Source organism: Paroedura picta, chromosome 4 (genome assembly GCF_049243985.1).
Source record: "Paroedura picta isolate Pp20150507F chromosome 4, Ppicta_v3.0, whole genome shotgun sequence".
NCBI classification, from domain to species: domain Eukaryota; kingdom Metazoa; phylum Chordata; class Lepidosauria; order Squamata; family Gekkonidae; genus Paroedura; species Paroedura picta.
Window position 1 is genome coordinate 88,395,457 of NC_135372.1, and position 14,279 is coordinate 88,409,735.

At 43.9% G+C, this 14,279-nt stretch overlaps 2 protein-coding genes across 10 annotated transcripts in view; one reads left to right on the top strand and one right to left on the bottom strand.

The window, feature by feature from the left end:
- Positions 1–9,664, bottom strand: TOE1 (target of EGR1, exonuclease). 4 transcript variants are annotated; one of them, XM_077333963.1, is made up of 8 exons: positions 9,533–9,664; positions 7,939–8,059; positions 7,352–7,392; positions 6,811–6,907; positions 6,372–6,530; positions 5,091–5,350; positions 3,724–3,898; positions 1–927 (listed from the first exon to the last, which is right to left on the bottom strand). In XM_077333963.1, exons 2-8 carry the CDS (start codon positions 8,047–8,049, stop codon positions 178–180), a joined length of 1,593 nt encoding a protein of 530 aa, XP_077190078.1. In that variant the 5' UTR covers positions 8,050–8,059; positions 9,533–9,664; the 3' UTR covers positions 1–177. The 4 variants fall into 4 exon arrangements, with proteins under 4 accessions (XP_077190078.1, XP_077190079.1, XP_077190077.1 ...); XM_077333964.1 differs by having other exon boundaries at positions 9,425–9,632; XM_077333962.1 differs by lacking the exon at positions 9,533–9,664 and adding an exon at positions 8,878–8,997.
- MUTYH (mutY DNA glycosylase) overlaps positions 9,094–14,279 on the top strand; it is a 24,529-nt gene continuing 19,343 nt past the window's right edge. For 2 of the 6 annotated variants that reach the window (XM_077333970.1, XM_077333966.1), the window contains exons 1-5: positions 10,356–10,485; positions 13,223–13,344; positions 13,462–13,501; positions 13,922–13,995; positions 14,117–14,158. In XM_077333970.1, coding sequence (XP_077190085.1) covers positions 10,356–10,485; positions 13,223–13,344; positions 13,462–13,501; positions 13,922–13,995; positions 14,117–14,158 — 408 coding nt within the window. Of the gene's footprint in view, positions 9,915–10,355; positions 10,486–13,222; positions 13,345–13,461; positions 13,502–13,908; positions 13,996–14,116; positions 14,159–14,279 lie in introns of those variants that run through there. The other 4 variants (XM_077333968.1, XM_077333967.1, XM_077333969.1 and 1 more) reach the window with 4 other exon arrangements.

The following is a 14,279-nucleotide window of genomic DNA, read 5'->3' on the forward strand; positions in this document are numbered from 1 at the left end:
TTTTAACAAGAGTACAGAATAGTTTAATTGTTCAGACATTTAAGAACAGCCACATACAGCCTGTTGCTAGGAAGCTACCTATTAAGCATATGGAACTGCAGTTGCTTGAAGACTCATTGTGGCTAGAGTTGGAACATTCCCCCCACCCCCAAATCCAAGCTGGGAGAGCTGCTAGCTCTAGGTATTTGCCCAAGCCAATTTCATCTTCTGGCTATGAGCTTTAGAAGACTTAGAGAACAAACTTTTCACAATATGAAGGGGCACAGACTTCCCACTGAGGTACAGTTTGTTGTGGCAGTCTGGTAACCACGTATCTCCACCTGAGTCTCTGTGCTCATCATTCTTGAGCATATGGACATATGCCATGATGTAACCAGTCATGAAGGCATCAAATCCAGCCCGGTGAATTCCCCCTTCTGAACAGTTAGGCAGGCGTGGCTTTGCTGAGGTAGGAGAGCAGGTCATTGCAGAAACACTCTGCAGCTGTCCCTTTGGCCCCAGTTCCCCAGTCCCTGCTGCCCTTTCCTCCTGCCCATCTTTGGATGGTCGCAAAGTGCTGCCTTCATTGTGTTCTTCATCCATTTTGGCTTCAGCAGCACTGTCAGAACCTAATTCTCGTTCCACATCCATAGAAATCTCCTCATTGCTAGACACAGGCTCTGTGCAATCCACACTGGGAGTAACTGCACTGCCAGGACAGGACTGTTTGGAAGGAGGTCCATCCTCCTTATTCCCAGCCACCTCTCCATCCTTATCAGGACTATCTAACTCAGGTTCCTTTGGGAGCGCCTCCAAATTTTTCCGACGTTTCCATTTCTGCTTCCTTTTCTTCCTCCTCTGTTCTTTGATGATCTCATCTTCATTAATGATCTGATCAATGTTGTGTGACTGTGAACACTTCATCCCATCTGGACACCAGCCATAGGCCTGGAGGGAAGTCAGAACTATTAGCTGGATCAAAAAGCAAGCCTCACTTTCAGAATTTAAAAGTTTCTAACATTAGCCTTTGAGCATTTATTTATGACTGGTGTGGAGAAATGGTCTCACGGGCCACAATTCTATCCATTTTGTGAACTTTGAAATTCCATGGCCAATCCAGATCTCTGCCCAGTGAGGCCTCTCTTCTCCTTACTCCCAGTATAACTAGCTTTTCTCTCTGGGTAACTTTCTCTGCCACCTACCAGCCTTAAAATTATCTTCTACTAAATGACTAATACTCTTCATTGCACTGCAGTTTAAAGGCTCTGCTCTGTTCTTACTTTTACACTTAGTTCTCACTAGCTCTTGTGAGAATTACTGTCCTCTGGGGATAAAGGGATCAATTGCAGCCCACTCCACTTTTTGAAAAGTCTGAATTGAGCTTGATGTGGGTACAGAGATCCATCTACTAATGTTCAAAAAGAAAGTCAATAAAGAAATAAGCAGGTACAGCATTTAAAAACACAACAGATCAACAGAAAGCAATTTCGGTGCAACTCTAAAACTATACATATCTTACAGATGGTTAGTTTGTTAAAGATAGGTTTATTTTTTTCTTGGAGTTACAAGTCTCAGAAATGATCTCCCATGATGGTGTATGAGTCCTTATCTACATAGCACCTCCCTTGTGTGCTTGTTAGCCTATAAAAGGTACATAGCACTCTGAGCGTATGCAGAGAACAGACTCAATTATTGCAACTATGACTTAAATTCTGAAAGGCAGCGGTCCCCAACCTTCTAGTAGTCGGGGACCGCCTCCGAGGGTTGGAGAGAGCCGGCGGCCCGGCCACCGCTGCTGCTCGCAAAAGCGCACGCGCAGTTGTTGCGCATGCACGTTTTCACCACTAGGTGGCGCTAACGCGCATGTGCAGAGCTGCCGTGCATGCGCGTTTTCACCAGCAGGGGGCGCAAACACGCATGTGCGGCAGCTCCGCGCGTGCGCGTTTGCGTCACTGGCGTGCCGGCGGCCGTGCCTGCCTCTTCCCCCCCTCTCGCTGCGGGGGGGGGGGGAGGAAGGCACGGCCGCTGGCGGCCCGGGACCGGGCCGCAGACCGGGGGTTGAGGACCCCTGGTGTAAGGCATTTCACTAGAATTGAGATTGAGTTAAATAATAAATATTATTATGTATGAGTTTTTAACTGTAACGTTCTAAGAATGTTTTATTGCTCTTTATTTATTGATGGGTTATAAATCACCCTAAACCTGCTTTCAAGGAGGGACAGCTTATAAATTTAATAATAAAATAATCACTCCCTTAATCCCTTAAAAAACAACAGTTAAGAATACAGACCCTTCTAATCTCCCTAACTACCTAACAGATGTCCCTGATCATTAAAGGTAATACACTTTTCTAAACAGAGGCTATCCTTTAAATATTCTTGATTTCTTCAATCAAGATATACCATTTCAAAAAAAATTTTGTCTGCTTTGATTCACATCACCAGTCAAGAGACAGCTCTGGCACAAGCTCTGGAAGAAAGATATATGCTAGATTAAAGGTCCTCAATCATTTGAGTAATCAGGCATCTTTGGAATTTTGAGGGCAAGGTGTCATGGCAAAATTGTTGGAGGTGAATCCAAATACAATATGGCTGCCACAGGATGCAGAGCTAAGCACATGTCCATACACGCAAGAAAGGGGGATGGAGAATATAAACCCACACTGAATAAGAAAACCAGTGCGGACAAGGGAGAATGTATTATTTATTTATTATGTTTGTATACGGTGCTCCCTTGTATCTCAGGATAAATCACATAGCCAAGAAGACCAAAGGGGAGGATAAAACACAAACATAAAGATGATAACGATAACCAGGGAAGAGATAAAACATACACACAAGCCCCATGAGAATTAGAGGGAGAGTGTTCAAACATAGTGGCATCATTCTCTTTATGTCCCAACAGCTGTCCAGGAACAGCATGAGGTAGTCAAGCTCCTCCTCAATGTGAGTGTTATGTGGTTAATCGGAGAAATCCTTGACTTGCTCCACCTGATGGGCTACCATGAAGAAGGGAAGAGAGAGACAGATGCCAAGGCAGGGAGTAAAACACCTTTACTCCCTGACTCGTCTTTGAGAAGCACTAGTCTTCCTCCTGCTGTAAGGCAGCTGAGTAGGGTGCTACTGCTGCAGCTGCCCCATGCTCCCCTCCCTCTGCTGGATGGCTGGTCTGGGTGTTACCTCCACTGCTCTGCTGGTCCTTGTTCCCCTACTGGGTGCCACTTCTGCTGCTCTGGCAGTCCCTGGCCTCCAGTGCCTCACAACTGATCCATGGGCTTTGCTTCTAGGATCCTAGATCTTTCTCCAGTGAGCAATGGGGAGGATGCAGGTGAAAAGCCTCTCTAGTACTGCTTTTTCCATGGCCCTCCCTACTTTTCCCAAGTACATGGTGAGTAAGTTCCTGTGGGTGCCATGCTAAAGATCTCAGAGTTAGATCTTTCTCATCTCAGAGGATCCTTCCAAGAGGATACTCCAAGTCCTAAATAAAGGAAGTGGTGGCTGTGTTAATCTTTAAGGTGCTCCTGGACACTTGTTATTTTCTATTGCTGCAGGCAGAATATCAAGATTCATGGCAGGGTATGAACTTTCATGAGTCACTGCTCACTTCTTCAGTCTGAAATGCCACAAATTTTGTTAGTCTTTAAAGTGCTACTGGACTCATGCTCTTTTCTTGGAACAAACAACCCCCTTTTCCAGTTTTTTAACCATCCTGTGCTGATAGAAAACAGAAAAAATTGCTACTTACAGAAAACGTCTGGCAGATGGGAATTTTGTTTGCTGTATCAATCCCAAGTTGACTGTCATCAGACAAAGAGCAGAAGCGATAGTCGATGTAGGAAGCTATGTTGATAGGGTAATTGCAAAACTCTATGTTGAGATGCTGTTTTTGGGCATCCTTCAACCTGCAGTTCTCACGCTTGCTAGAATACAAGGGCTGCATTAGAATCTGGGTGTTGGAGCACAGCACAAAAATTAACACAGCCAGCAGGACTAACTTTTCTTTATATACATTGACATCTTTACATTAAAAAATGATCTATTAGTTGGGGCAGGAGAAAGAATCATAATATCCCTGTACTGGCATTTAGAAAAGAGAACAGCAGCAAAATACAAGACATACAATTGTCCAAGAGACCAGTTGCTGCTCACTGAAAAATCCTGCTTAGCTATCACTTAAACTTAAGATGAACACATGCCCCACCCCATCTAGCTTGTAGAAGTCATTATCAAGAGAGCCAGGGTGGTGTAGCATTTCATGTGTTGCACTAAGCCTAAGAAGACCTGCATTATCAAACTGCTATGCAGTTCACTATCATTGTAATATAATTTACATTACAGGGATGAGCTCCCTGGAGGAAACACAAAAACATAAGGAAAAATATGTACATTGACAGCGTAATAAAGGCTATATTAAAGGTAAAGGTATCCTCTGTGCAAGCACCGGGTCATGCCTGACCCTTGGGGTGACGCCCTCTAGTGTTTTCATGGCAGACTCAATATGGGGTGGTTTGCCAGTGCCTTCCCTAATCATTGCTGTTTACCGCCCAGCAAGCTGGGTACTCATTTTACCGACCTCGGAAGGATGGAAGGCTGAGTCAACCTTGAGCCGGCTGCTGGGACTGAACTCCCAGCCTCATGGGCAGACAGCTTCAGACAGCACATTTCTGCTGCCTTACCACTCTGCACCACAAGAGGCTCAAGGCTATATTGCAATCATGTAAATTTAAAAGTGTTCATAGACCCCCCCCCCCCCCATTGCCCTTGCTTCCTAGGACTGAATAGCATGATGGAAGGAATTCAAAAAAGAGTGTATTTTCTAAAAATAGGAAGCTACTTGTTTCTGGAAAGGTCAAGCACACAGAAAAAAAGTTTAACCTGTTTCTTCTAATACCTGGAGGAGTATTAATAGTTTAAGGGGCAGACAAAATAACTTTATATAGAAACAGACTACCTAGATACCAAAAAGGGAAAGACATCTTAGATGGAAATTGGGTTATTTTCCTGAACATACTATTCCAACAGCAACAGTCAGCTTTGCACCCAGGAGCTAACTTCTTCCTGCTTCAGCCCTTGCAAAAATGATTAGTGCTAAACCTAGGAATAGATACGTACCACTTTTTGTAGGCATACTCTAGGTAGGAGGCCACAAAGCGTGCCTCAAATTCAGAGGCATACTTAGTGTCATAGATACCAGATGGGAACATCTCAGAAAGGTCAGCAGTGAAGGTGCCTAAATTGTCAGGTAGGTGAGCATAAAAACATTGGTACAAGAAAACCAAATCAATTAAGCCATTGTGCAGAATCAGTGGCTTCCTGGCTCGGATGAGTTCCAAAAAGAAAGTACGGACTGTCTGGCTTTGGTTTTCATTTCCCTAGGAAAAGACAGAGAAAATGTTAACTAATCCAATTCCTGAACTAGCTTCTTTGCCACTAAAGCAATTTATCTGGCAGATGCCCCACCTCATATGCTAAGGTATTAAGAGGGGATGCCAAAATGTAAGTGAAGGACAGTATGTGGCTCTTCCCAACATATCATACAAAACAAGTACAATAGTGTGTTGGCAAATAAAACCTACAACTATAGAAGAATCTTCTCTAAACTCACTGTCAGTGGAAGTCTCCACCTCCTAGGGCACCCTAGCATACTAACATACTCTTTGATTCCAATGCTTTTGGTTCTCACTGCACCCTGAATTAGTTTATAATACAAGTTACAGAAGACATCTACTATCTAAATCACAGAAAGCTCAACATCTAACATTATTATCCAGACGAGCTTCAAAGCCCATTCCTAAGAATCAGCCTTGAAAAGGTCCCCTCCTCGGCCCCCGGTCAGGCAGCTTAAGGTGGCTTTGGGCCGCAGCTTGCAGCCGGATCAAGTGGGGCGGGTGGGGGCTGGCCAGCTCGTTATCAGGACTGAGACAGAGCTCCTTAGCAGGCAGTCAGCAGGCTGGAAGGCCCTTGTTAGCAGGCCTTCCACCATGACCCTTTGCCCAGGGCCCTCTCCCCTTACCTGCTGCTGGCTCCAGGCACTGAGGCATGTCTGAGAGCAAAGAGGCTAGAGTCCAGGGATGGAGGGTGGGAGCTGCAGGGGCAGGGCCAATCCTTGTGCAACATCAAGGTGCAGCAAAGCTGGCTGCACCTTGATTGGCCCTATTCCAACTTGGACAACCAGACACGTTCCACCCCCCAGGCTGTTTCACAAATATATAGAGGAAACATGGATAAGGATGGCAGATCTCTTTCAGATACATTATAATAAATACATTTCTAGAAGAACAACTGCTACAGAGGAAGCCCACTTCCCCACATACGGGTACTTTTTGCTTGGGGCAGAAGTCCTCATATCACAGATACTTAGCCACTGTAGTTGGATATTCCCATACTCAATACCTTGTCATTGCCTTTATGATAGGGAATGCCCTGTGAATACTGCTTGTTGAAGTCAAATCCATGTTGCACAAGGAACTGAACTGACTGTGGTTCAATAATGTATTCTTCCATACACAGCAGAGTCAGGTTGTAGATCTGGGAGAGGTATGTGTTTTCCAACTGTAACATAAACCAGCCCAATTAAATTGAAAACTGCATAACAGGAAGAGTGTGAAAAATCAAAGCTCCATGAATTCAGTCCCTATTGTTTTAGAACCAGTCCTGGCAGGTTAGTGCACCATTTCTGCAGTCCTTGTAGCATTAACTGTTCTCAAGAACTCCCTCTCCCCCAAAAAATATCTCTCATGTTAAGAAACAGAACTACATTCTGGCATGAGCGGCTGATGGCCTTACCCACGGGGGAGGGGGGATAGTAGGATAAACAGGATGAGCAATATACCTTATCAGGGAGCTGTCTGAAACAAGCAATCCCTAGAGATAAAATGGAGCGTGTTCTAGCAGCATTGCATACAGCTTTGTATCGTTCTTCAATGCACCTGTGTGAAAAGACATCAAATATCTTAATAGGAAACAAACTTAATCATGGGGACATATTTATCTATAGCTTTCTAAGGTTCCCTATGTGACATATGTTTCCCCACCCCATTCAATTAAAAAGATTCTTCATTATCTGGAAGGTAAGAGTCTCTCCCCATATGAGATACATATGGCTAAACAGATTACATAGCTTCACAGCCAGCACAAAACTGTTCAGAATTAACAATCCCATCTTAAGCTGTTTTTTTCATGTGAACATCAAACCTAATGAACTGTTCCGAACTGGAAATCTGATAGAAGGGTCTTCAAACAAACTTTGGTACTGAAAATGAGACAAAAACTCCAGACAATTATAGAAAAGACCTTCTACTTCTGCTTCCAAAATTACAGAAGAATTGCAAGAATTTGCTTTACAAACAAGACAGCAGTAGCATGTTACTTACTGGTTTAACAAACTCTTTCTTGTTCCAAGCCCACTAAGTTCCTATGGATACAAGAAAAGAGCAAGATTTCTAAGGGTAGAAATGGATTCTTAGCTGAACATTACTAAAAATCAACCTATACACAGTCCTTTTCATATGACCTCAGAAGAAGCTTGCCTGCAACTATAGTGTGCAAACTTAAATTGTTTTAACTCTGCACTTATTATGCCAATTCAGAATGGCCTAGCAGAGCAGTCCAAATGACTGATTGAAGTTTAATACTTTAGGTTGCATCCAGTTTTTCTGCTGGTAAAAAAGGAAGAAAAGATCCCCTCAAACCACCCCAAAAAGACTATGCTGGGGAATCACAGGACCTGAAAGTACAAAAAAATGAGACAGAGACTATAGTAGGTTAGGAACAGGATGAAGCTCAGTGAAAAAATTGGGTGGATCCTGTTGTCTCCAAGAAATCACTGAAGATAATAGCGTCTACTTTCCAAAATGAAGGAATATTTGCTTGCCACCATCTCAATAACAGCCTTATTACACACACCCTTTACACCCCCTCGTGCACACACCCCCTAACTTACACTAGAAGAGCTACCCACCGTATCAAGAGCAATGAAGCTAGAAGTTTTGATTGCCAAAAGCATAGATGGCCAGAGCTCTTTGAAATTATCATTCTGAACATCAATTACCGGCACCTTCAAGGTAGTCATCCTCAGACAGCTGTAGGGATCAAGCAGTAAACAGTTACTTCAAAATTCATAGGTTAATGCTACTGTTGAAGAAGGCAGTGATCAAACCACCCTGGAGGGCACATATTCAACCAGGGCCCAACAGCTGCACTGGTTCCTAGTTTAAGATATTGATACTCACTCATAAGACCAGTCTGGGTCTGGCATATCTTTCTACCTATATCTCCCAAGAGTGTTGCACTCTGCTAATACCAACCAGCTGGTGGTCCCTGGCCCCAGGATGCTACATCTGGCCTCAACCAGGGCCAGAATATTTTCCATCCTGGCCCTCCACCAGGCTTTTGGTTGGGGCCATTATGTTTTACATCTAATAAACCCGATTTATCCATAATTACCACCTACTATAAGATTCCCAGATTGTAATCTGGCCTTGGTAAAATTGGAAGGCATCCTAGAAAATAGATTGATATTTAAATTGAATGCCATTAAAGTGTTTTAGTTCATTTTAAATGTTTACCTGATTGTTATCATTGTATATCATATCTTATACACCACCCTGAGCTGGTCTACTAGCAGGGCAGCAAAAACATCAAATACATAAACATCCCCAACCAGAGGCTGCCACTTTCATTCCTTACTTTAAAAAAATAAGTTATTCCCAGATTGCAAACCTAAGAGCCTACAGAGCTGCAACTGTCATTAAGACGTCCCCCCCTAGTCCACCGAGAGACAACAACAGCAGAAGAAATCAGTATAAAAGCGACCATCTCCTTGGAAATCCAAACCCAGGGCGGGAATTTGTAAGAAGCCAGACTTTATACAGATTGGGCCGCTGAAGAAAATTAATACCTCTTCGGTGCCCACTTCTGGCTAAAGTACCTGCCAGAAGCCTCAGAAATGCTTGCCGCCAGAGGAAGTCCCCCACGAACCCATCAAGCCCGCCCTCTCCCCGTCACTGACATCCGGCGCACGGCGCAGCGGGAGGGTCCTTCCCTGGAAGCGGCGCGGACTGAGGTGCCGTAGTGAGTGCCTGCACACGGATGGCGGGGAAAGGGGGTCTGACAGTTCCGCTCGTCGACCGGGAATGTTTTGACAGCCCGTGCCTATGCCGTTGCGTTTGCAGTTGCTACACAGCCTCCACAGAAGCAAGCTTACTCGGAATAAGTCCCAAGAATAAACTCTAACCACGAGCACGTGGGACTGGAGCTTTACAGCGCAAACATGTGCGCGTTTACTCACAACTAAAGCTTATCGGGTTGCAGCGGAACAGAAGAATCCCGTTAGGGGACTACCGTCCGCGTCCATTGAAATTCAGGGTCTTACTGGCGGGGGGCCAGCCAGGCTGGGCTGAAGCGACAGTGCCAAACTCGACCCCGGGGGCAACTTGAAGACCAACCAAGTTTTATTCCGTGTAGATAGAAGCTTTCTGAAGAAGTGGGCCGGCACACGAATCCAGCGTGGTGGTTCTTGAAGGTGCCACTGGACTCCTGCTGCCCTGGCGTACCTTGTACAAGTTTGCGTTGCCGATTTGCGCAGGCAGTGACCCGGTCAGAGCCATTCCGAAGGAAACTTCCCTCTCGCAAGCTGGAAACGCGAAGACCTTTTCCCGACCATGCCCACACATGGGGCTGATTGGCTAGAGTTCTGCATGTCCCACCCCTGTTTATGCTTTCAGGCGGAATCTGCCGTTGAGGCTTGCTCTGATTGGCCCTGAGCCAGTCAGGGCGGGGAGAGAACATGTGGCGGGCTCAGAACGAAAGTCACAAAAAGGCGCAGGTAGGAGTTCAAGAAGGCCAGCTCGCCCGTGGACACCAGGCAAGTGGCTTTGAGGGCGCTTGTGCTCGGGTGCCAAGCACGTCTGCAGCAAAATGCGGTGGGGAATGATGGTCTGAATTCTTCCTCTTATTTTAATTTTGTGTGTGCATGCAGGTGGCATGCTAGTGTTGGGCTAAGTAGGATCGTTTTGATGTTTATGTGCTGGAGTCTCCTTCTCCCCAAATAATATCCTTACCTGCAAGAAGCTGCAACATCTTTTTGCTGCATATATAGAACAATAAAGGTGGACTGTCTAATTTTACTGTGATCAATGGTTGCTATCTGCCACGGGCCACTGTGTGAGTGGTGGGCTATAAATGGAGTTATAAATAAATAAAAATAGATCATTCACTTCTGTCTTTGTAATGCTCAAGTCGATAATAGGTTTGTGTGATCGTGTTACTGACAGCCAGTTGTATTACTAATTTCTATTCCTATTCCCATATTACAATGTATTTTGGAAAAGTGTAAGGAGAAGAGGGAGGGGTATAAAGAACTACTCTCACAGTAACATGCTTTCTCCTTTTCCTAGCCTGGCAATGAGTAAAATTCGATTGGCAACACGCAGCAAGCAAGGAATACAAACTGACAAACAACAGAAGTTGCCAAGGAAATCTGAAGAAAGTGTCATGCTCTATAAAGGTGAGTAAATTGCAAGAATATATGTTGCCTAGAGAGCAGAAAAGGAGGAATCTCTGAGGCCCTGTTTTCATGAGTTAATCTCTGGATGCCAATTTCCTTAGCTCACTTTAACTTCTTGTTTGCTTAGATATTAAAATAGAGAACCAGAGATTGATGTGAATTTAATGTATGATAAGGGCTCTTTCCTGGTTAGGTGTTAGTTTATTGTTGTTATTGTTGTTATGTGCGAAGTCGTGTCCGAACCATCACGACCCCATGGACAATGATCCTCCAGGCCTTCCTGTCCTCTACCATTCCCCAGAGTCCATTTAGGTTTGCACCTACTGCTTCAGTTACTCCATCCATCCACCTCATTCTCTGTCGCCCCCTTCTTCTTTTGCCCTCGATCGCTCCCAGCATTAGGCTCTTCTCCAGGGAGTCCTTCCTTCTCATGAGGTGGCCAAAGTATTTGAGTCTAATTTATTACATGTAGGCATTTCCCTTTATCCTTCCTTCTTACAGCACTGACCTGCTGCATTCTCTTATTACGAAATCAACAAACCTGAACCACTTATAGGGCTTTCTGTTTTCAGGAGTCTTTCCTGGCATTAGAAAAATAAGGTTTTGTCAATTAACCAAAGGAAATAAAAACTGCCTGGTGAGGACTGAATGTGCTCCAGGAGGCATGGAATGTTGAAAGTGATGGTGGAGGGAGGAGAAATGAACCTGCTTGTGTATGAGAGAGGGGGATGGGGGGTGATAGTGTGAGATGTCTAATGTCCTCTATTTTAATTTCTTTTATTTTGAATAATTGATTTGAACAAATAGATTGTACTATAACTTAAGAAAGGTATTGGTTTTTTAACCTCACTTCATATGCTAACCTGCATTCTCAGCAATCCCTCAGAAAAGCCAAATATCCTCTGTATTTTAAATTATCTCTTAATTGGAATAATTGATTTGAACAAGTAGATTGACATGCAACTATTAGCATAACACAATGTCGTTTGGAACTGTGTGTGTGTATATAATTATTTTTTTCTGGACAGAGACAGTCAAATGCTCTACTTGAAAGTGGATGGTGGCCCTGGCTGCTGCCATGCTTGAGAGGAGAAGCAGGGGGCAAAAGGGCAAGATCTCAGCTAACTGCTGTCAGCCACTGACTATTTGCCCATTATTCTCTTAATGGAGACATTTATTGTGGTGAAATGTTTCCTGAGCAATTCAGTTTCAAGTGAATACAAACAATTCCAAACTGCTGTTTTTTCCCCTGTTTATCCCTGGAACCTGCTAACCATTTTCATTATGCTGTATGTTAATTTACTCTGACACCTTGCCTATAAGTATGAAGTGATTACTTCAATTCCATGACATTGTATCTGAGGAAGTGTGCATGCCCACAAAAGTCCATACCTTGAATAAAACTTTGTTAGTCTTAAAAGTGCCCCTGAACTCTAAATTTGTTCTGCTGCTTCAGACGAACCCACTTGTATCTACATTGTTCCCTGTGCAGTTTCTCAAAAACCCTTATATTCTTCTGGATACTCATTTGATAATGCTAATATATCAAACAACCTGGGATGAGGGATGCTTTGGATGCCAAACAGTTTCTTGTTTGTCCCCATTCTTTTAGCACTTGAAGGACTGTAAAATATTCCAAACATTTATTTGGTGGTATTTTAATTCATAGGGTTGCCATAAGTCAGAAGTGACTTGATGGTACTTAGTTCACACACACACATTTTTTAAACAACTAAAAATAAAAATGCATCTGGACGTAAATCTATTGGCTCAAGGGTTTCCATGACCATGAGAATTGAACTCATGGTATCACATTTTCCTGCTCTTATCTGTAAACTCCAAAGGAAACCCATTAATTCCACAAAAGAGGAATGAAACATTCTTCCTCAGTGGGAAGGAATTGGATTCTCCAGTACTTCGAGCTGTGGCTCAGGTGATATTTGAAGATAATGTTCCATTTGGAAAAGCTTAGGCAATTAATGACTTGATCATAGCAGAGGGAGTAAGCCACTGAGGAAGGTGCTACTATTGAAAACAGGGCTTGAACCCGGGACCATGTTCTGCCAAACAACCAGCTGGGTGACCTTGGGCTCACCACAGCACTGATAAAACTGTTCTGACTGAGCAGTGATATCAGGGCTCTCTCAGCATCACCTACCTCACAGGGTGTCTGTTGTGGGGAGAGGAAATGGAAGGTGAATGTAAGCTGCTTTGAGACTCCTTCGAGTAGAGAAAAGTGGCATATAAGTACCAACTCTTCTTCATAGACATTTAAGGTGACTTTATGCAGATTAAATCAGTGCAATCAATAGGATGATGACACTTTGATAAACAATGTAATAGGGCTATGGTTACAGGAATCTGAAAGCATGAGGATGAAACCTGGCATGTGAAGCAACCCAGCAGATGGTATTACATAAGTAGAGATACAGTGCAGTGAGAACAAGCAAGACAATACATATAGAAACATTCTATTATCATATAGCCCTTTTGCCTTTGTAATAGTTTATGGAATAATGGGAGCCTTCCTGACGTTCTCAGGCAGCCCTTCCCTTAAAGTGGGGGCTGCTACAGAGAATGCAAGTGTACAGACAGTTGCTCTCTTGCCTGTTTGTAGTGTGGCACCTGTAGAACACCCTGCTCAGATGAAATTGATTCCTTGCAATATCTTTAACTTCTCTGGTGACTCATAAGAATGGCTCCTAGAAAAATGGTGACTATCCTCTTACTTTTGCAGGAATACCCAGCCAGCAGTCTTCATTCCATACGTTCAGCAGTACAGTTGAAATTGAAGTATTTCGGAAAAGGCTACTTGCCTGGTACAATAATTGCAAGCGGGACCTTCCTTGGAGAAAACTGGTATGGACTGTTAAAGGCAGATTCCAAGCAGCTCAGAAAAGAGGCTATTTTGAAAGTTGTCAGCAGTGGCTGCATTGTGTCTTTTTTTCATGAATTTCCCTCTCCATGCTGTTACAGGCTGCAGCTGAAGCTGATGCTGACAGAAGAGCATATGCTGGTGAGAAGGGACTTGAAAGAGTTTGGCGAGGAGTTCCTGTCACTGATCTGCATTTGTTCTGCTCCAGAACTAACTGCACAAATAGTATATAAAATGTAGGCAGTGGGGTGGGTAATTTGTTTCACTGCGGAGACAATCACCTTGTGAGTGTTACTACTAGGCCCAGTTAGAGTTATTTGGGGCCCCAGAAAAAGCAAAGATGGCAAATCCCTCCGGTCACAGCATGTGGTCAGCACCAGTTAAAGTGTAAAATGGCAGGCAGAACTAGTTGTGCCTCTGCAAATGAAAAATGTTAAAATAGGCCACTAGTTTCCTTTCTGTTCAAGGAGCAGCATCTCCTGTTTGCTAGGCAAGACTGAGAAGATTCTGGAAGGAATCAGATTATCCCTAATGCTTACCTTTCCTAGTTTGTGCTTGCAGTGTGGGTATCTGAGGTCATGCTCCAACAAACTCAAGTGGCTTCTGTGATCAACTACTACAATCGCTGGATGCAGGTGATGTTAAACTACCCTGTGGCACCTTCTCATTTGTATTAGTGATTGGGTTCTGGAACAGATTTATGCGGTCTTGTTTTGCAGATCGGTAAACAAGCTCCCTTTTTTCTTTGTGATGCAGAAATGGCCAACCTTACAGGATCTAGCAGGAGCTTCACTGGAGGTAAGAAAGGGAATACAACTGTGTAACTGTGTTTCTGCACAAGCACGCATGAGTTCCCTTGCATGTATTCAAGAAGGATTTATCTTTCCTTCCCCATGTTCAGCTTTCCCCTAACATCTGC

What these genes read in the sequence shown, in the direction of transcription:
- TOE1 (XM_077333963.1), bottom strand. Translation starts at nt 8,049, where the DNA reads ATGACTACCTTGAAGGTGCCGGTAATTGATGTTCAGAATGATAATTTC. An exon ending in TCAGACAGCTCCCTGATAAG is followed by an intron (nt 6,531 to 6,810) that starts GTATATTGCTCA and finishes TTTATGTTACAG; the next exon opens with TTGGAAAACACATACCTCTC. An exon ending in GAGTATGCCTACAAAAAGTG is followed by an intron (nt 3,899 to 5,090) that starts GTACGTATCTAT and finishes CTTGTATTCTAG; the next exon opens with CAAGCGTGAGAACTGCAGGT.